At 52.7% G+C, this 25,384-nt stretch overlaps 1 protein-coding gene across 5 annotated transcripts in view; it reads right to left on the reverse strand.

Annotated features, from left to right (window-relative positions):
- Window positions 1-25,384, reverse strand: part of LOC137383797 (DENN domain-containing protein 2C-like) — a 162,634-nt gene that overhangs the window by 35,606 nt on the left and 101,644 nt on the right. For all 5 annotated transcript variants that reach the window (XR_010977465.1, XM_068057009.1, XM_068057007.1 and 2 more), the window contains 4 exons: window positions 22,079-22,266; window positions 18,330-18,439; window positions 16,643-16,712; window positions 14,939-15,016 (listed from right to left, as the gene is read on the reverse strand). Coding sequence is in view for 4 of the 5 variants with exons in the window: in XM_068057009.1 (XP_067913110.1) it covers window positions 14,939-15,016; window positions 16,643-16,712; window positions 18,330-18,439; window positions 22,079-22,266 (446 nt within the window). In the remaining variant the exon portion in view is untranslated. The remainder of the gene's footprint in view (window positions 1-14,938; window positions 15,017-16,642; window positions 16,713-18,329; window positions 18,440-22,078; window positions 22,267-25,384) is intronic.

Consider the following 25,384-nt stretch of genomic DNA (forward strand, 5'->3'; position numbering starts at 1 on the left):
ACACACACACATTCCCCCAGAGACACCCGCAGACACACACGCATTCCCCCAGACACACACGCGCAGCCTCCCAGACACACACACACACACACACAGACATTCACCCCAGATACACATACACGCACACAGACATTCCCCTCCAGATACACACACACACACACACACACACACACACACACACACACACATCCCCCCAGATACACCGACTTCCCCCCAGCCACTCACACCCACACACAGCCATCTTCCCAGACACACACACAGACATCCCCCCAGACACACACACACAGACACATCACCTCAGACACACACACACAGACACAGACATCCCCTCAGACACACACACACAGACACAGAATCCCCCACCAGACACACACACAGACGCAGCCTCCCAGACACATACATACACACACACATCCCTCCAGACACACACACACATCCCCCCCAGATACACAGACATACCCCCAGACACACACACACACAGACATCCCCTCAGACACACACACACACAGACATTTCCCCCCCAGACACACACACACACAGACACACACAGACAGACATCCCCCCAGATACACACACAGACACAGACATCCCCCCCAGATACACAGACATACCCCCAGACACACACACACACACAGACAGACATCCCCTCAGACGCACACACACACGTGCAGCCTCCCAGACACACACACACACACGTGCAGCCTCCCAGACACACACACACATACACGTGCGCAGCATCCCAGACATACACTCGCGCGCAGCCTTTCAGACACACACACACACGCGCATGCAGCCTCCTGGACACACGCGCACGCAGCCTCCCAGACACGCATAGACATCCCCCTAGACACGCACAGGCATGCGCGCAGACTCCCAGACACACACACACATCGCCGCAGACACACACAAACACATCCCCACCAGCTACACACACACACACACAGACACAGACATTCCCCCCCCCAGATACACAGACATCCCCTCAGACACACCCACAGATATCCCCCAGACACACCCACACACAGAGACAACCCCCTAGACACACCATACACAGAGACATCCCCCCCAGACACACAGACACACACATCCCCCCAGACACACACACAGATATTCCCACAGACACACAGACACACACACAGACATCGCCCCCAGACCCACACACACACAGACATCCCCCCAGACAGACACAGTCATTCCCCCAGACACACACACACAGACATCCCCCCAGATACACACACACACAGACATCCCCCCAGACACACACAGACATGCCCCCAGACACACACACAGTCACATTCCACCAGACACACATGCAGCCTCCCAGTCACACGCACACATACCCGCACGCAGCCTCCCAGACACACGTGCACGCAGCCTCCCAGACCACATGCACACACACAGAGCCTCCCAGACACACACACAGCCTCCCAGACGCGCGCACACACACACACGCACACACACACACACAGACGTCCCCCCAGACACACACACTTACAGACATCCCCCCCAGACACTTACACACACACACAGACGTCCCCCCAGACACCCACAACACAGACATCCCCCCAGATACACACACACACACATCTCCCCCAGACTCACGCGCACACATCTGCCCCAGACACACACACACATCTCCCCAGACACACACACACATCCCCCCCAGACACACACACACATCCCCCCCAGACACACACACACATCCCCCCCAGACACACACACACATCCCCCCCAGACACACACACACATCCCCCCCAGACACACACACACATCCCCCCCAGACACACACACACATCCCCCCCAGACACACACACACACACACACACACACACACACACAGAGACATCCCCCTAGACACACCATACACAGAGACATCCCCCCCAGACACACACACAGATATTCCCACAGACACACCCACACACATAGACATCGCCCCCAGACCCACACAGACATGCCCCCAGACACACACAGTCATTCCCCCAGACACACACACAGTCACATTCCACCAGACACACACAGACATGCCCCCAGACACACACACACAGTCACATTCCACCAGACACACACGCAGTTTCCCAGTCACACGCACACATACCCGCACGCAGCCTCCCAGACACACGTGCACGCAGCCTCCCAGACCACAAGCACACACACGCAGCCTCCCAGACGCACGCGCGCACGCACACACACACACACACACACACACGCACAGACGTCCCCCCAGACACACACACACTTACAGACATCCCCCCCAGACACTTACACACACACAGACGTCCCCCCAGACACACACACACTTACAGACATCCCCCCCAGACACTTACACACACACAGACGTCCCCCCAGACACTGACATCCCCCCGGATACACACACACACATCCCCCAGACACACACACACACATTCCCCCAGACACACACACACACATTCCCCCAGACACAGACATCCCCCCCAGATGCACACACACAGACGTCCCCCCAGACACACACAGACATCTCCCCCAGACACACACACACAGACATGCCCCCAGACACACACACACATACACATACACATCCCCCAGACACACAGACATGCCTCCAGACACACACACACACACAGACATGCCTCCAGACACACACACACACACAGACATGCCTCCAGACACACACACACACAGACATGCCCCCAGACACACACAAACACTGTCACATTCCCCCAGACCACATGCACACACACGTAGCCTCCCAGAGACACACACACAGACGTCCCCCCAGACACACACACACACGTCTATCCCCCCAGACACATACACACACACACATCCCCCCCAGAGACACCCGCAGACACACATGCATTCCCGTAGACACACACGCATTCCCCCAGGCATACACACACATGCGCGCAGCCTCCCAGACACACACAGACATGCGACGCACACAGCCTCCCAGATACGCCCACGCACGCAGCTTCCCAGAAACACACACACACACACAACCCCCCAGAGACACCCACAGACACACACGCATTCCCCCAGACACACACACACGCGCGCAGCCTCCCAGACACGCCCACGCACGCAGCCTCCCAGAAACACACACACAGGCACACACACACATTCCCCCCCAGATACACACACGCACATCCCCCCAGAGACACACACACATCCCTACAGATACACACACACACACACACAGACATCCCCCCCAGATACACCGACATCCCCCCAGCCACACACACCCATCCTCCCAGACACACACACACAGACATCCCCCCAGACACACACACACAGACACATCCCCTCAGACACACACACACAGACACATCCCCTCAGACACAGACACATCCCCTCAGACACACACACACACAGACACAGACATCCCCTCAGACACACACACACAGACACAGACATCCCCTCAGACACACACACACACATACAGACATCCCCCCCCAGACACAGTGGCGCAGTGGTTAGCACCGCAGCCTCACAGCTCCAGGGACCCGGGTTCGATTCCGGGTACTGCCTGTGTGGAGTTTGCAAGGTCTCCCTGTGTCTGCGTGGGTTTTCTCCGGGTGCTCCGGTTTCCTCCCACAAGCCAAAAGACTTGCAGGTTGATAGGTAAATTGGCCATTATAAATTGTCACTAGTATAGGTAGGTGGTAGGGAAATATAGGGACAGGTGGGGATGTTTGGTAGGAATATGGGATTAGTGTCGGATTAGTATAAATGGGTGGTTGATGTTCGGCACAGACTCGGTGGGCCGAAGGGCCTGTTTCAGTGCTGTATCTCTAATCACAACACACACACAGTCACAGACGTCCCCCCAGACATACACACACATGCAGCCTCCCAGACACATACATACACACACAAACACATCCCCCCAGACACACACACACACAGACATCCCTCCAAACACACACACACAGACATCCCCCAGACACACACACAGACATCCCCCCCGACACACACACAGACATCCCCCCCGACACACACACAGACATCCCCCCCAGACACACACACAGACATCCCCCCCAGACACACACACAGACATCCCCCCCAGACACACACACAGACATCCCCCCCAGACACACACACAGACATCCCCCCCAGACACACACACAGACATCCACCCCAGAAACACACACACAGACATCCCCCCCAGAAACACAGACATCACCCCAGATACACACACACACACACACACACAGACATCCCCCCCAGACACACAGACATACACACACACACACACACACACACACACACAGACATCCCCCCCAGACACATCCTCTCAGACACACATACACACGTGCGCAGCATCCCGACACACACTCGTGCGCAGCCTTTCAGACACACACACATCCCCCCAGACACACACACACACAGACATCCCCCAGACACTTACACACAGATATCCCCCAGACACATACACACACACACGCATACAGACATTCCCACAGATACACACACACACACACACACAGAGCCTCCCAGACAGACACACACACACAGCCTCCCAGACAGACACACACACACAGCCTCCCAGACAGACACACACACACACAGAGCCTCCCAGACAGACACACACACACAGAGAGCCTCCCAGACACACACACACACACACAGAGCCTCCCAGACACACACACATATACACTCAGCCTCCCACATACAAACGCACACACACAGAGCCTCCCAGACACACACACACACACGCAGCCTCACAGACACACACACAGCCTCACAGACACACACACACACACACACAGCCTCACACACAGAGCCTCACAGACACACACACACACACACACACAGCCTCCCAGACAGACACACACACACACAGCCTCCCAGACACACACACAGACATCCCCCCCAGACACACACACACAGACATCCCCCCCAGAAACACAGACATCACCCCAGATACACAGACATCACCCCAGATACACACACACACAGACATCCCCCCCAGACACACAGACATACCCCCAGACACACACACACACACACACACAGACATCCCCCCCAGACACATCCTCTCAGACACACATACACACGTGCGCAGCATCCCAGACACACACTCGTGCGCAGCCTTTCAGACACGCACATGCAGCCTCCTGGACACACGCGCACGCAGCCTCCCAGACACGCATAGACATCCCCCCAGACACGCACACACACACACACAGACATCCCCCCAGCCACACACACAGACATCCCCCCCTGACACACACAGGCACGCGCGCAGACTCCCAGACACACACATCGCCCCAGACACACACACACAGACATCCCCTCAGACACACACACACAGACATCCCCCCAGACACACACAAACATATCCCCACCAGCTACACACACACACAGACACAGACATTCCCCCCCCAGATACACAGACATCCCCTCAGACATCCCCCCAGACACACTCACACACAGAGACATCCCCCAGACACATACACACACACATCCCCCCCAGATACACAGACATACCCCCAGACACACACACAGACATCCCCCCCAGACACACACACAGACATCCCCCCCAGACACACACACACACAGACATCCCCTCAGACACACACAGACACAGACATCCCCCCCAGATAAACAGACATACCCCCAGACACACACACACACACACAGACATCCCCTCAGACACACACAAACACACAGACATCCCCCCCAGACAGCATCCCAGATACACACACACACGTGCGCATCCCAGGCACACACTCGCGTGCAGCCTTTCAGACACACACACATACACGTGCGCAGCCTCCTGGACACACGCGCACGCATCCCCCCAGACACGCGCACACAGACATCCCCCCCAGACACACACAGGCACGCACGCAGACTTCCAGACACACATCCCCCCAGACACACACACACAGACATCCCCCAAGCACACACACACACACACACACACACACACACACATCCCCACCAGCTACACACACACACACAGAAACAGACATTCCCCCCAGATACACACACACACAAACACATCCCCACCAGCTACACACACACACACACACAGACACAGACATTCCCCCCCCCACCAGATACACAGACATCCCCTCAGACACACCCACACACAGAGACATCCCCCAGACCCCCCCAGACACACACACACACAGAAACATCCCCCCCAGACACACCCACACACACATCGCCCCAGACACACACACGCGCGCAGCCTCCCAGACACGCGCACGCGCGCAGCCTCCCAGACACGCGCACGCGCGCAGCCTCCCAGACACGCGCAGGCGCGCAGCCTCCCAGACACGCGCACGCGCGCAGCCTCCCAGACACGCGCACGCGCGCAGACATCCCCCCAGACACACACACAAACACACAAGTATTCCCCCAGACACACACGCAGCCTCCCAGTCACACGCACACACAGACAGTGCCTCCGAGACACACACACATACACAGAGCCTCCCAGACACACACACACACACACACACACACAGAGCCTCCCAGACACAAACACACACACAGAGCCTCCCAGACACAAACACACACACACACACCCTCCCAGACACAAACACACACACACCCTCCCAGACACAAACACACACAGAGCCTCCCAGACACAAACACACACAGAGCCTCCCAGACACAAACACACACAGAGAGCCTCCCAGACACACAAACACACACACACAGCCTCCCAGACACACACACACAGCCTCCTAGACACAAACACACAGCCTCCTAGACACAAACACACACACACACACAGCCTCCGAGACACAAACACACACACACACACACACACACACACACAGCCTCCGAGACACAAACACACACAGAGCCTCCCAGACACACACAAACACACACAGAGCCTCCCAGACACACACAAACACACACAGAGCCTCCCAGACACACACACACATACACAGAGCCTCCCAGACAGATACACACACACAGCCTCCCAGACAGACACACACACACACACACAGCCTCCCAGACACACACACACACAGCCTCCCAGACACACACACACACACACAGAGCCTCCCAGACACACACACACAGAGCCTCCCAGACACACACACATATACACTCAGCCTCCCACATACAAACGCACACACACAGAGCCTCCCAGACACACACACATATACACTCAGCCTCCCACATACAAACGCACACACACAGAGCCTCCCAGACACACACACACACACACAGCCTCACACACACTGCCTCACAGACACACACACACGCAGCCTCCCAGACACACACACACACACACAGCCTCCCAGACACACACACACACACACAGCCTCCCAGACACACACACACACACAGCCTCCCACACACACACAGAGCCACACACACACATCGCCCCAGACACACACACACACACAGACATCCCCCCAGAGACACACACACACATCCCCCCAGACACACACACATCCCCCCAGACACACACACACACAGACATCCCCCCAGACACTTACACACAGGTATCCCCCAGACACTTACACACAGGTATCCCCCAGACATTCCCACAGATACACACACACACACACACACACACAGAGCCTCCCAGACAGACACACACACACAGCCTCCCAGACAGACACACATACACAGCCTCCCAGACACACACACACACACACACAGAGCTTCCCAGACACACACACACACACAGAGCCTCCCAGACACACACACATATACACTCAGCCTCCCACATACAAACGCACACACACAGAGCCTCCCAGACACACACACGCAGCCTCACAGACACACACACAGCCTCACAGACACACACACAGCCTCACAGACACACACACAGCCTCACAGACACACACACACACACAGCCTCACACACAGAGCCTCACAGACACACACACACACACAGCCTCCCAGACAGACACACACACACACAGCCTCCCAGACAGACACACACACACACAGCCTCCCAGACAGACACACACACACACACAGAGCCTCCCAGACACACACACACACACACACAGAGCCTCCCAGACACACACACACAAACACACAGAGCCTCCCAGACATACACACACACACACACAGAGCCTCCCAGACACACACATACATACACACAGAGCCTCCCAGACACACACACATATACACTCAGCCTCCCACATACAAACGCACACACACAGAGCCTCCCAGACACACACAGAGCCTCCCAGACACACACAGAGCCACACACACACACACAGCCACACACACACACACAGCCACACAGCCTCACACACACGGCCTCCCAGACACACGCAGCCTCCCAGACACACGCAGCCTCCCAGACACACGCAGCCTCCCAGACACACGCAGCCTCCCAGACACACGCACGCACGCAGCCTCCCAGACACACGCACGCACGCAGCCTCCCAGACACACGCACGCACGCAGCCTCCCAGACACACACACACACACACGCAGCCTCCCAGACACACACACACACACGCAGCCTCCCAGACACACACACACACACACGCAGCCTCCCAGACACACACACACACACGCAGCCTCCCAGACACACACACACACACGTGCGCATCCCAGACACACACACACACACGTGCGCATCCCAGACACACACACATACACGTGCGCAGCCTCCTGGACACACGCGCACGCATCCCCCCAGACACGCACACACAGACATCCCCCCCAGACACACACAGGCACGCGCGCAGACTCCCAGACACACACACACACACATCCCCCCAGACACACACACACAGACATCCCCCAAGCACACACACACACATCCCCACCAGCTACACACACACACACAGAAACAGACATTCCCCCCAGATACACACACACACAAACACATCCCCACCAGCTACACACACACACACACACACTGACATTCCCCCCCCCCCCCAGATACACAGACATCCCCTCAGACACACCCACACACAGAGACATCCCCCAGACCCCCCCAGACACACACACACACAGAAACATCCCCCCCAGACACACCCACACACACATCGCCCCAGACACGCGCACGCGCGCAGCCTCCCAGACACGCGCACGCGCGCAGCCTCCCAGACACGCGCACGCGCGCAGCCTCCCAGACACGCGCACGCGCGCAGCCTCCCAGACACGCGCACGCGCGCAGCCTCCCAGACACGCGCACGCGCGCAGCCTCCCAGACACGCGCACGCGCGCAGCCTCCCAGACACGCGCACGCGCGCAGCCTCCCAGACACGCGCACGCGCGCAGCCTCCCAGACACGCGCACGCGCGCAGACATCCCCCCAGACACACACACAAACACACAAGTATTCCCCCAGACACACACGCAGCCTCCCAGTCACACGCACACACAGCGCCTCCCAGACACACACACACACAGACAGTGCCTCCGAGACACACGCACATACACAGAGCCTCCCAGACACACACACACACACACACACACAGAGCCTCCCAGACACACACACATACACAGAGCCTCCCAGACAGACACACACACAGAGCCTCCCAGACACAGACAGACAGACACACACACACACACACACACACACACAGTCTCCCAGACACAAACACACACACACACAGCCTCCTAGACACAAACACACACACACACACACAGAGCCTCCTAGACACAAACACACACACACACACACAGAGCCTCCCAGACACAAACACACACACACACACAGAGCCTCCCAGACACAAACACACACACACACCCTCCCAGACACAAACACACACACACCCTCCCAGACACAAACACACACAGAGCCTCCCAGACACACACACACACACACAGAGCCTCCCAGACACACAAACACACACACACAGCCTCCCAGACACACACACACAGCCTCCTAGACACAAACACACACACACACACAGAGCCTCCCAGACACAAACACACACACACACCCTCCCAGACACAAACACACACACACCCTCCCAGACACAAACACACACAGAGCCTCCCAGACACACACACACACACACAGAGCCTCCCAGACACACAAACACACACACACAGCCTCCCAGACACACACACACAGCCTCCTAGACACAAACACACACACACACACACAGCCTCCGAGACACAAACACACACACACACACACACACACACACACACACACAGCCTCCGAGACACAAACACACACACACACACACACACAGCCTCCGAGACACAAACACACACACACACACACACAGCCTCCGAGACACAAACACACACACACACACACACAGCCTCCGAGACACAAACACACACACACACACACACAGCCTCCTAGACACACACACACACACAGAGCCTCCCAGACACACACACACATACACAGAGCCTCCCAGACAGATACACACACAGAGCCTCCCAGACAGATACACACACACACAGCCTCCCAGACAGACAGACACACACACACAGCCTCCCAGACAGACAGACACACACACACAGCCTCCCAGACACACACACACACACAGCCTCCCAGACACACACACACACACAGCCTCCCAGACACACACACACACACACACACACAGCCTCCCAGACACACACACACACACAGCCTCCCAGACACACACACACACACACAGCCTCCCAGACACACACACACACACACAGCCTCCCAGACACACACACACACACACAGCCTCCCAGACACACACACACACACAGAGCCTCCCAGACACACACATACACACAGAGCCTCCCAGACATACACATACACACAGAGCCTCCCAGACACACACATACATACACACAGAGCCTCCCAGACACACACACATATATACTCAGCCTCCCACATACAAACGCACACACACAGAGCCTCCCAGACACACACACACAGCCTCACAGACACACACACACGCAGCCTCCCAGACACACACACACACACACACACACACACACACACAGCCTCCCAGACACACACACACACACAGCCTCCCAGACACACACACACACAGAGCCACACACACACACACACACAGCCTCCCACACACACACACACATCCCCCCAGACACACACACATCCCCCCAGACACACACACATCCCCCCAGACACACACACATCCCCCCAGACACATACACACAGATATCCCCCAGACACATACACACACATACAGACATTCCCACAGATACACACACACACACACACAGAGCCTCCCAGACAGACACACACACACAGCCTCCCAGACAGACACACACACACAGCCTCCCAGACACACACACACACACAGCCTCCCAGACACACACACACAGCCTCCCAGACAGACACACACACACAGAGCCTCCCAGACACACACACACACATGCAGCCTCCCAGACACACACACACACACACAGAGCCTCCCAGACATACACACACACACACACAGAGCCTCCCAGACACACACATACATACACACAGAGCCTCCCAGACACACACACATATACACTCAGCCTCCCACATACAAACGCACACACACAGAGCCTCCCAGACACACACAGAGCCTCCCAGACACACACAGAGCCTCCCAGACACACACACACAGCCTCACACACACAGACACACGCAGCCTCCCAGACACACACACGCACGCAGCCTCCCAGACACACACACGCACGCAGCCTCCCAGACACACACACGCACGCAGCCTCCCAGACACACACACGCACGCAGCCTCCCAGACACACACACGCACGCAGCCTCCCAGACACACACACGCACGCAGCCTCCCAGACACACACACGCACGCAGCCTCCCAGTCACACACACGCACGCAGCCTCCCAGTCACACACACGCACGCAGCCTCCCAGTCACACACGCACGCAGCCTCCCAGACACACACACGCACGCAGCCTCCCAGACACACACACGCACGCAGCCTCCCAGACACACACACACACACGCAGCCTCCCAGACACACACACACACACGCAGCCTCCCAGACACACACACACACACGCAGCCTCCCAGACACACACACACACGCAGCCTCCCAGACACACACACACACACGCAGCCTCCCAGACACACACACACACATGCAGCCTCCCAGACACACACACACACACGCAGCCTCCCAGACACACACACACACACGCAGCCTCCCAGACACACACAGAGCCTCCCAGACACACACACACAGAGCCTCACACACACACAAACACATACACAGAGCCTCACACACACACACACACAGAGCCTCCCACACACACACACACACACACACAGACATCCCCCCAGAGACACACACACACATCCCCCCAGACACATACACACACACGCAGCCTCCCAGACACACACACACACACGCAGCCTCCCAGACACACACAGAGCCTCCCAGACACACACACACAGAGCCTCACACACACACAAACACATACACAGAGCCTCACACACACACACACACAGAGCCTCCCACACACACACACACACACACAGACATCCCCCCAGAGACACACACACACATCCCCCCAGACACATACACACACAGACATCCCCCAGACACATACACACACACACACAGATATCCCCCAGACACATATACACACACACAGATATCCCCCAGACACATACACACACACACGCATACAGACATTCCCACAGATACACACACGCATACAGACATTCCCACAGATACACACACACACACACACACAGAGCCTCCCAGACACACGCAGCCTCACAGACACACACACACACGCAGCCTCACAGACACACACACACACGCAGCCTCACAGACACACACACACACGCAGCCTCACAGACACACACACACACGCAGCCTCACAGACACACACACACACGCAGCCTCACAGACACACACACACACGCAGCCTCACAGACACACACACACACGCAGCCTCACAGACACACACACACACGCAGCCTCACAGACACACACACACACACACACACGCAGCCTCACAGACACACACACACACACACACGCAGCCTCCCAGACACACACACACGCACACGCAGCCTCCCAGACACACACACACGCACACGCAGCCTCCCAGACACACACACACGCACACGCAGCCTCCCAGACACACACACACGCAGCCTCCCAGACACACACACACGCACACGCAGCCTCCCAGACACACACACACACACGCAGCCTCCCAGACACACACACACACACGCAGCCTCCCAGACACACACACACACACGCAGCCTCCCAGATACACACACACACGCAGCCTCCCAGATACACACACACACGCAGCCTCCCAGATACACACACACACGCAGCCTCCCAGATACACACACACACACAGCCTCCCAGATACACACACACACGCAGCCTCCCAGATACACACACACACGCAGCCTCCCAGACACACACACACACGCAGCCTCCCAGACACACACAGAGCCTCACACACACACACACACAGAGCCTCACACACACACAAACACAGAGCCTCACACACACACAAACACATACACAGAGCCTCACACACACACACACACACACACAGAGCCTCCCACACACACACACAGCCTCCCAGACACACACAGAGCCTCCCAGACACACACAGAGCCTCCCAGACACACACAGAGCCTCCCAGACACACACAGAGCCTCCCAGACACACACAGAGCCTCCCAGACACACACAGAGCCTCCCAGACACACACAGAGCCTCCCAGACACACACAGAGCCTCCCAGACACACACAGAGCCTCCCAGACACACACAGAGCCTCCCAGACACACACACACACAGACATCCCCCCAGAGACACACACACACAGACATCCCCCCCAGAGACACACACACACATCCCCCCAGACACATACACACACAGACATCCCCCAGACACACACACACACACACACAGATATCCCCCAGACACATACACACACGCATACAGACATTCCCACAGATACACACACACACACACACACACACACACAGAGCCTCCCAGACACACACACACACATACACAGACTTCACCCCAGACACACACACACACACACACACACAGACATCCTCCCAAACACATACACAAACATCCTCCCAGACACACACACACACACACCCAGACATCCCCACCCTGGACACACACACACACATCGCCCAGACACACACAAACACAGACACATTCCCCCAGACACACTTGCATGCGCAGCCTCCCATACACGCGCACGCACTTATTCAGCCTCCCAAACATACACTCATACAGCCTCGCGCAGCCTCCCAGACACAGACGCGCGCGCAGCCTCCCAGACACAGACACACAGATTTTATGTTTAAGGTGCTATATAAATACAGGTGGTTGTTATAGTGGCATTTAAAATAATGGGAAGATGGGACAGCAGAGAAAGAAGCAGACTGTTTTCAGTCTTTGAGGGGCCAATAATGAGATTAAATGTAAAAGATTTCGAACAGAAATCTCCTTACAGAGTTCAGATTATGGAATTCATTTTTAGGGTTAGGGGTTGAGGCAGAAACTGTTAAGATTCAGGATTAGATTGGAAATGTGAATGGAGCAAAAGGGGTTGAAGGGAAAGGGAACAAAGTGGATAAATGTGATTACAAGTATTTGTTTATGTAGATGGTAAATGGTAGCACAGTCTGGTTGGGCCAAATGGCCTGTTTCTGTGTTGTAATGGTTATGTAAGGTCTTGCTCTGGGTTCATTGCAGAGTTTTGTGTAAACAACAACAAACAGTTTGGTTTCTCATTGTCTTTACCTGGCAAGGAGCAACATCAAGTTCAAACACTTCTTCAAAAGTGCTTCCCAATTGAAATGTCGCCCCACGAGCTGTCTGCTGTCTGTCTGCTGTCTGTCTGCAAGCTGCGGGTTAAAAGACCCTGCATCTCAGCTGAGCTGGCAATAGGAGGTTTTGTTGGCGCAGTTCACCACACAGTAAATTCTTTCTCTGGGCAATCGCTGGAAGGAGCACCACTGCCTTGGGGTTACAGTGATGGGAGGCGGGTGCACAGCGACGGGGGGGGCATGACACTCAGAAGTTGAGATCTGCTCTTACCTTTGAGAAGAGGTTGAAGCAGCCTAGCCGACTGACCATACAGTAAACCTCCGGCAGCCTTTTACCTTTCCCATTCGGCTGAAGCACAAAAAAAAAGAGGAAATTAAAGAGTCAGCCAAAATGGTTTGGCAGTATCATAATTAAAAGTACTGGTTGGAAGAGAGCTCTGTCACAAAGCAGCAAACTACATCCCCCCACACAGGGAGTGGCTCAGGCCACCATCCCCACCCCAACAGTGAGTGGTTCAGTCCACTATCTCCCCCCCCCACCTCCAGGGAGTGGTTCAGTCCACCATCCCCCCCCAACAGTGAGGGGCTCAGTTGACTATCACCTCCCCCCCACCACCACAACAGTGAATAGCTCAGTCCAGCATCTCCCCCAACAGTGAGTGGCTCAGTCCAACAGCTCCCCCCCCTCCCCAATGTAATGAGTGGCTCAGACCACCATTCCCCCACCACCACCACCACCCTGGCCCCTGCACAGAGAAGGATTCACCTCCTATGGCAATGCCACAATTTGTACAGTCTTGGCTGCTATGTTTACAATATCTTTTCAGTACATTGTAATTTTACACCTAAGGCCCTCCTGTACCCATTTCCAGCAATGATCCAGCACAACTGCCTCTGCTTGCACCAGGGCTACTGCATGCAATATCTTGCAATACCAGCGTCCTCTCTCAGGACCACATCATCCGCATGCCTGACACAAGACTCCATAAACAAGCTTTCTACTCTGAACTCCGTCACGGCAAGAGGTTACCAGGAGGGCAGAGGAATTGCTACAAGGATGTCCTTAAAGGCTGCCTGAAAAAATGTGACATCTCCACTGATTCGTGGGACTCTCTTGCCCGAGACCACCCAAAATGGAGAAGAAGCGTCCGCGAAGGTGCCAGCCAGTTCGAACAAAGTCGACATGCCCAGGCAGCGACCAAGTGCAAACAGCGGAAGAAGAATTCAGAGATTCGAGCATTCCACTCACTCGCCTCACCAAACACCACCTGTCCCGCCTGTGGCCGTGTGTGCGGATCCAGAATTGGACTATTCAGTCACCTAAGGACCCACAAACCTGGAGTGGAAGGATGTCATCCTCGTTCCCGAGGGACTGCCTAAGAAGAAGACTGCATGCAATTTGCAACACAGCAATGGCAGTGCCAGTGTTTGCCCCTTGCAGAGCAGTCCAATGGGGGAATAATATCACCCACTGCCAAATGGAGCAGCCCTCCCTGTCCCTCATGCTGCTACACATCCAGTTTATCAACAGTCAAACTGGTGATCTGGGCACTGCCATCTTTCTATTTACCCACAGACTCCATATCATGGGCTTTGGTTCTCAGTCATCACTCCCCTCTCCCTTCCCATGCGGACTTTGCAAAGATGGAAAACTTACATTTTTAAGCCCTTTAAATAAAAATGGTCCAAGAAGTCCAATATGTTTTTAAGTCAGCATATGCTGAAATTCCCTTTAAGAGGCTGCATCCCTTTAATTTTCTCTAGGCCCCTTCATCTCCCTCTGTGTGCAAGGGTTAGGGTGGGGACTATTTACATGATATCTGGGCGTTGGCCTGGGTGGGTTCAGTGAGAACTGCTGACCATTGCGCCGGGCCTCAAACAGAGCTCTCTGCAACATGTTAGCTGCAATTGCTGAATCAGCCATTTTCACATTTACACCTTTCACATACAACAGAAATAGGAGCAAAGGGCTTACCAGGAGCTTCCGACAGTATCCAAACCTCCTGCTTCCATCCTCGCCAGTCAGAACAAAGGAAAAGGTTTCACTGTTGATGCAATGAAAGAAGATCTGATAACAGCCGCTGAGTTTATCACCAGAGAACCTCCCACAGCCAATAAATAAACGAACAGGACGACTCACCATCAGTGTCTACAGTCATACCATCAGCAAAGAATGAGCCCATTATCAGCGACAAGACCTGCTTTAAAATCAGCTGATTTAAACACTCCAGGGAACTGCCCCTCACCCACCATGGCTCTGTGGAGTGCAACATTTGATTCAGTGGATTTTTGGTGCTTGTGCATTCATAAGATCATAAGAACTAGGAGCAGGAGTAGGCCGTCCAGCCCCTTGAGCCTGCTCCGCCATTCAATAAAATCATGGCTGATCTGTGTGCTGATAACCAAATGAGACAACCATCGGGGCCCATCTGTCCCCCTTTTCCATAGAAGCCCACAATTCCACCTCCACCCCCCCCCACCCACCAAATCATATGGTTTAGCTGCCTCTTCAAGCAGTCCACCATTTTTACCTCTACTCCCCTACCCAGAGATCACTGAAGTACTGACCACCCTACATGAGCTAACACTTTGTGATACAGCCGTTAGGTTCAGGCACACTTCATTGACTGCTACGCCTGGCTCCGAATGAACACACGCCCACCGCCTGTATGGGCAGGCAGCTTTTTTTTTTTATAAAGGGTCCTCATTTAATTCCTAACCGTCTGTAACGGAGCTGTAACCACAAGACGTTTTCTTTTCCCCACTGCGTCACCAGGAGTTCAATGTTTAATCATCTTTTTGGCACTGCTAAGTCTGAGATGAGAACAAACTCCATGCTAACAGACCATCCATCATTAGAATGCCATCAAGATTCTCACCTCATTCCAGAGACAAGCACATCATCTAGGCAGACATTCCCACTGCAGTACAGAGGGAGGGTTAACCAGTCGGAGGTTCTCCCTCTCGGATGAGATGTTAAACTGAGCCCTCAGCTGGATGGAAAGGAACCTATGGCGCTCTTTTGAAGAGGAACAGGGGAGTTAGCCACAGTTCTGATGAAAGGTCACTGACCTGAAACGTTAACTCTGCTTCTCTCTCCACAGATGCTGTCAGATCTGCTGAGTATTTCCAGCAGTTTTTGTTTTTATTTCAGATTCCCAGCATCTGCAGTATTTTGCTTTAAGTTAGCCACAGTGTTGTGTCCAATATTTACCTCTCAATCAACATCACAGACTATCTTGTCATTATCACACTGCTGTTTCCCAGATTTTCCTATGCTCAAATTGGCTGGCGCACTTCCTACGCTGGGACAGTGACTTTATTACAAAATAATTAATTTGCTGTGGTCACGAACGGCGCTATATAAATACAAATCTTTAATTTCTTTCTTTTGCCTGGAATTTGTTCGGAGCTGCTCCTGGTTCCCTGTTGGAAGTGTGCAGATATATGTAGCTACTGCCACACTTAAGAGTCAAGTTACAACACCAGAGCAGGAGCAGTTCTGAGGAAAATTCCCGGCCTATTAATTTCAAGTGAAATTTAACAAAGCTGACGTGAGCCAATGGTACAGAGTGTTAGGAGATTATTCCAACCGCTTTTAGACAACAGGTGGCTAAGATTTCATTACCAATGCACACCACACAGGTTACGAGAACCCGTACCTGATCAATTGGGAAACTGCGACCCATTCGCTGATATCTGGAAAGCAGAATTGGGGGATAGCTTTCAGTCTCTCCTCTGCATCACGTGCCTGTCTCATCGACTTCTCCAGCTGCACCAGAACATACAAACAAGCCTCTTTTGAAGTAACCATGCACTATAACAATTAGCATACACTGGTCAGGAGTTCTTCTTGTTTCCCCTCTGACATTCTCTTTCCCTGTTAGGAGCCACTGGCTCCCAGGTGATGGGTTACTCCACTAGTCACCCATGTTACATATATCCAAGATCCAATTAAAAGATTGACCTAAAACATTAACTGTTTCTCCTCCTGCCAGACCTGCTGAGTATTTCCAGCATTTTCTGTTTTTATTTCAGATTTCCAGCATCTGCAGTATTTTGCTTTTGTTCCATTTAAAACATCAGTTGTTTACTAAATGACCTTGTCTTTTCAGTTTTGGATGGACTATTCTACTGATATAATTTGGATCTTTGCATCACCTATTGGACTGAGACATCTGTTATAATGTGCTCACAGTAACAAAGCAGGTTATACTGGACAGACCAGTGCATCCTGTGAACTTCTACACCTCATGCCTGAATTGCACTGTGGGGTTAACGATGACCTTTTATTGAGTTACATACGAGAACTAATGTGGGGTACTCATTGTACACGCTTCCTCACTCAAATAGGTAGTAAAATAACATGCTGACAAACTGAATGAGTCAGGTTAAACTACAAAAGCATATTATAGTGAGGTATAAGTTTATACAGAAGCACAATTAACTGTTACAAGAGTAATGCACAAATGTAATACAGTACAGTATGGGCGGCGCAGTGGTTAGCACCGCAGCCTCACAGCTCCAGGGACCCGGGTTCGATTCCGGGTACTGCCTGTGTGGAGTTTGCAAGTTCTGCCTGTGTCTGCGTGGGTTTTCTCCGGGTGCTCCGGTTTCCTCCCACAAGCCAAAAGACTTGCAGGTTGATAGGTAAATTGGCCATTATAAATCGTCACTAGCATAGGTAGGTGGTAGGGAAATATAGGGATAGGTGGGGATGTTTGGTAGGAATATGGGATTAGTGTAGGATTAGTATAAATGGGTGGTTGATGTTCGGCACAGACTCGGTGGGCCGAAGGGCCTGTTTCAGTGCTGTATCTCTAATCTAATTGCTCAACTTGCGGTACTTTAAATTAGTTATTCCATGCGTGAGGTTCATGGGTGGCATGGGACTGCTCTTGAAACTACTGTGTTCCTGTGTGCGTGAGGTGTGTTGGGAGAAAACCTGAACTGTCACAGATCTCACTGTTAAACAGATGATACAAAGATTTGAACATACCAGAAGAATAGCTGGACAAGGACTGAGGGAACAATATTCATTTTAACTCACTATTACATGGAGTAGGTGAGGCAATTAGCAGAGATGCATCTAAGGGGAAGCTAGATACGGACATGAGGGAGAAAGGACCAGAACAGTAGTAGACTCGCCAACTTTAAGGGCATTTAAGTGGTCATTGGATAGACATATGGATGAAAATGGAATAGTGCAGGTCAGATGGTTTCACAGGTCGGCGCAACATCGAGGGCCGAAGGGCCTGTACTGCGTTGTAATGTTCTATATGTTGATGGGCTCATGTGGAGCATAAATCGCCTATTTGTATGCTGCAAATTCTATGTAATAAAAATATAAAACATCAATTTAAAACTCATCTATTTCTCCCTGCTCTTCTTAATCTGCTCTGCCGATCTTGTATGGGAAGCTGCTTTGAACTGGAGGTTTAAACAGATTCTTGGTTCACGGTACTGGAGGCGAGTAATTCCTCTGCTGTGTACTGGGACAGTTTCCCTTTCACTGAGGTCAGTGCCATGCTGGACTGGGACAGTTTCCCTTTCACTGAGGTCAGTGCCATGCTGGACTGGGACAGTTTCCCTTTCACTGAGGTCAGTGCCATGCTGGACTGGGACAGTTTCCCTTTCACTGAGATCAGTGCCATGCTGGACTGGGACAGTTTCTCTTTCACTGAGATCCGTGCCATGCTGGACTGGGACAGTTTCTCTTTCACTGAGATCCATGCCATGCTGGACTGGGACAGTTTCTCTTTCACTGAGGTCAGTGCCATGCTGGACTGGGACAGTTTCTCTTTCACTGAGATCAGTGCCATGCTGGACTGGGACGGATCTCAGTGAAAGAGAAACTGTCCCAGTCCAGCATGGCACGGATCTCAGTGAAAGAGAAACTGTCCCAGTCCAGCATGGCACGGATCTCAGTGAAAGAGAAACTGTCCCAGTCCAGCATGGCACGGATCTCAGTGAAAGAGAAACTGTCCCAGTCCAGCATGGCACTGACCTCAGTGAAAGAGAACACTGTCCCAGTCCAGCACGGCACGGATCTCAGTGAAAGAGAAACTGTCCCAGTCCAGCATGGCACGGATCTCAGTGAAAGAGAAACTGTCCCAGTCCAGCATGGCACGGATCTCAGTGAAAGAGAAACTGTCCCAGTCCAGCATGGCACTGACCTCAGTGAAAGAGAAACTGTCCCAGTCCAGCATGGCACAGATCTCAGTGAAAGAGAAACTGTCCCAGTCCAGCATGGCACGGATCTCAGTGAAAGAGAAACTGTCCCAGTCCAGCATGGCACTGACCTCAGTGAAAGAGAAACTGTCCCAGTCCAGCATGGCACTGACCTCAGTGAAAGAGAAACTGTCCCAGTCCAGCATGGCACAGATCTCAGTGAAAGAGAAACTGTCCCAGTCCAGCATGGCACTGACCTCAGTGAAAGAGAAACTGTCCCAGTCCAGCATGGCACTGACCTCAGTGAAAGAGAAACTGTCCCAGTCCAGCATGGCACTGACCTCAGTGAAAGGGAAACTGTCCCAGTCCAGCATGGCACTGATCTCAGTGAAAGAGAAACTGTCCCAGTCCAGCATGGCACTGACCTCAGTGAAAGAGAAACTGTCCCAGTCCAGCATGGCACTGACCTCAGTGAAAGAGAAACTGTCCCAGTCCAGCATGGCACTGACCTCAGTGAAAGGGAAACTGTCCCAGTCCAGCATGGCACTGATCTCAGTGAAAGAGAAACTGTCCCAGTCCAGCATGGCACTGACCTCAGTGAAAGGGAAACTGTCCCAGTCCAGCATGGCACTAACCTCAGTGAAAGAGAAACTGTCCCAGTCCAGCATGGCACTGACCTCAGTGAAAGGGAAACTGTCCCAGTCCAGCATGGCACTGACCTCAGTGAAAGAGAAACTGTCCCAGTCCAGCATGGCACTGACCTCAGTGAAAGAGAAACTGTCCCAGTCCAGCATGGCACTGACCTCAGTGAAAGAGAACACTGTCCGAGTCCAGCATGGCACTGACCCAGTCCAGCATGGCACGGATCTCAGTGAAAGGGAAACTGTCCCAGTCCAGCATGGCACTGACCTCAGTGAAAGAGAAACTGTCCCAGTCCAGCATGGCACGGATCTCAGTGAAAGGGAAACTGTCCCAGTCCAGCATGGCACGGATCTCAGTGAAAGAGAAACTGTCCCAGTCCAGCATGGCACGGATCTCAGTGAAAGAGAAACTGTCCCAGTCCAGCATGGCACGGATCTCAGTGAAAGAGAAACTGTCCCAGTCCAGCATGGCACTGACCTCAGTGAAATGTGCACGTTGTTCCGTGTAGAGAGCACAGAATTCCCACTGCTCAATGTTCCTGGTATGACAGGTGTCAGGTTTCCACACACATTCACACATACAGTGCTGCCAGCCTCACCTTACTGGGAAACTGCTGAGTGACCTGAGGTTCATAGGTGTTAACAAGAGCTTTCTTCCGGAGTGATACCACCACAAAGTACTCAAAAAGCTTCTGTTCCTGTAACTCGATTAAATCTCGCTCAAGTGTTTGATAGCGGGTGTTCCTTTTCAATGTGGAATGCACGTATACCAAGCGCTGACTGTGAGCTGTAAACAGCAAGGAGAGAAAGACCATTTTAAATCAGGAAAACATTAAGTACTGTAGATATGAAAAACAGGCATGCTAAAAAGATCTGATACAGCAGGGTTTTCAACCGGGGATCCACAGTTCCCCTACAGGTCCACGAGGGGGTTTCAAGGGGTCGGCCAAAAATAATTACGTGATATAGATCCTCATTAGTAAATGGAGAGTCCTATTTAGAAGGCTTAGAATCGATTTGAATTCACCTCTCCCCGGCTACGGGAAGTGTCGATTTTCCTTTAAACTTACCAACTTGCTATGTTTACTTCCGCCAAACACAAGAAATATCCTCAGTAAAGCTGTTCCAATTGTTTTCAATACTGAAACACAAACCTTTCCCCGTCTCCCCCATTACTACATTTACTGTTCCCTTTAAGTTTATCAAATCTCATCCACCTTTTAAAACAGAGACTGAATGGATTAAGTGTACCTCCTCCAAAACTGGCATTTAACACGGGCCTGTTTTTATCAGTTATTTTCCTCCTTCAATCGTTCAGCTCCCTGCCCACTTTTTCCACACATTTAATCTTTCACTGAGGTCAGTGCCATGCTGGACTGGGACAGTGTGGCTTTCGAGCAGAGAGATCGACCATTGACACGCTGTTCTCCCTTCGTCAGATACAGGAGAAATGCCGCCAACAGATGCCCCTCTACGTTGCTTTCATTGATCTCACCAAAACCTTTGACCTCGTCAGCAGACGTGGTCTCTTCAGACTACTAGAAAAGATTGGATGTCCACCAAAGCTACTAAGTATCATCACCTCATTCCATGACAATATGAAAGGCACAATTCAACATGGTGGCTCCTCATCAGAGCCCTTTCCTATCCTGAGCGGCGTGAAACAGGGCTGTGTTCTCGCACCCACACTTTTTGGGATTTTCTTCTCCCTGCTGCTTTCACATGCGTTCCAGTCTTCTGAAGAAGGAATTTTCCTCCACACAAGATCAGGGGGCAAGTTGTTCAACCTTGCCCGTCTAAGAGCGAAGTCCAAAATACAGAAAGTCCTCATCAGGGAACTCCTCTTTGCTGACGATGCTGCTTTAATATCTCACACTGAAGAGTGTCTGCAGAGTCTCATCGACAGGTTTGCGGCTGCATGCAATGAATTTGGCCTAACCATCAGCCTCAAGAAAACGATCATGGGGCAGGATGTCAGAAATGCTCCATCCATCAATATTGGCGACCACGCTCTGGAAGTGGTTCAAGAGTTCACCTACCTAGGCTCAACTATCACCAGTAACCTGTCTCTTGATGCAGAAATCAACAAGCGCATGGGAAAGGCTTCCACTGCTATGTCCAGACTGGCCAAGAGAGTGTGGGAAAATGGCGCACTGACACAGAACACAAAAGTCCGAGTGTATCAGGCCTGTGTCTTCAGTACCTTGCTCTGTGGCAGCGAGGCCTGGACAACGTATGTCAGCCAAGAGCGACGTCTCAATTCATTCCATCTTCGCTGCCTCCGGAGAATATTTGGCATCAGGTGGCAGGACCGTATCTCCAACACAGAAGTCCTCGAGGCAGCCAACATCCCCAGCTTATACACACTACTGAGTCAGCGGCGCTTGAGATGGCTTGGCCATGTGAGCCGCATGGGAGATGGCAGGATCCCCAAAGACACATTGTACAGCGAGCTCGCCACTGGTATCAGATCCACCGGCCGTCCATGTCTCCGCTTTAAAGACGTCTGCAAATGCGACATGAAGTCCTGTGACATTGATCACAAGTCATGGGAGTCAGTTGCCAGCGTTCGCCAGAGCTGGCGGGCAGCCATAAAGGCGGGGCTAAAGTGTGGCGAGTCGAAGAGACTTAGCAGTTGGCAGGAAAAAAGACAGAGGCGCAAGGGGAGAGCCAACCGTGTAACAGCCCCGACAAACAAATTTTTCTGCAGCACCAGTGGAAGAGCCTGTCACTCTAGAATTGGCCTTTATAGCCACTCCAGGCGCTGCTCCACACACCACTGACCACCTCCAGGCGCTTATCCATTGTCTCTCGAGATAAGGAGGCCAAAGAATCTGTGTGTTCAGCGATCTTTGATCACAAGTTTCACCGTTTTATCACCGCTAACAGAATAACACTGTAACAACCAAATAATTTGCGCTGCCTGCACCCAAAGTGCAGTTGTGCCATGAGCACCGTCTGTTGCATTATTGGCCCCATCACATTTCCAATCATTTGAACAGAGAAAGAATTCACACAAGAGTTACTGTTAAATGTTCAGCCTTTTGATATAAAAGCACAGAGATGAACGGTGGTTAAAATGCGAATGCATTACGCATTGAAATTCTCCCACCCCGACCAAAATAAAGCTGTAAGCAAGAAGCAATGTGTTAACCTCACACCCATTGTGCTGGAAGATCTCTAGTCCCTACTGCTTCACAGCGATTGCCAGGCATAGACTGTTCCCAGGGCTTACAAACCACAGGGAGGTAAAAGCAGAGACAGGAACAAGGCCCAAGAGTCAAGCTGAGGGAAAGCTTTGGGCCAGGTCAGGGTTGTTAGAAGGTACTTTGCTCCAATTAATTGCACTGACCCACTAAGTAAAGAGTGTTCATTATTCTATGTTATTAAATGAAGGTAGGTCTATTGCTTGTATATAGAAAATCCAATCATAGCTTTTGCCTTTTTGTTCACTGCTGTGAAATAAAGCAGTTTAGTGATTCCTATATAGCCTCATCCTGCCAAGTGTTTTCTTGGTCTGCCTTCAAGTAGATTGGAGAGGTGCATGTGTAAAAGGCATGAACATCTGGTTCAGATCACAACAGTTACTATTGTTACACCCCTGGGTTATACTCCTGCACAGTTAGATATTGGCAGTACAGGCACATCCTTAAATACAAGATGCTCAGAGTGTTTAGGCACTCAAGAAGCTCGACACCAACCTGGATAAAGGAGTTTGTTTGATTGGTGCCCCTTCCACTAGCTTAAAGCTCCACATCCTCCACCCATTGGCGCATCGTGGCCGCAGTGTGTGCCACCTACAGGATGCACTGCAGCAACTCACCAAAGCTCCTTCGACAGAATCTTCCAAACCTGTGACGTCTACCACCTAGGACAAGGGCAGCAGATGCTTGGGAACATCGCCA

The sequence above is a fragment of the Heterodontus francisci genome, chromosome 25 (assembly GCF_036365525.1).
Source record: "Heterodontus francisci isolate sHetFra1 chromosome 25, sHetFra1.hap1, whole genome shotgun sequence".
NCBI classification, from domain to species: domain Eukaryota; kingdom Metazoa; phylum Chordata; class Chondrichthyes; order Heterodontiformes; family Heterodontidae; genus Heterodontus; species Heterodontus francisci.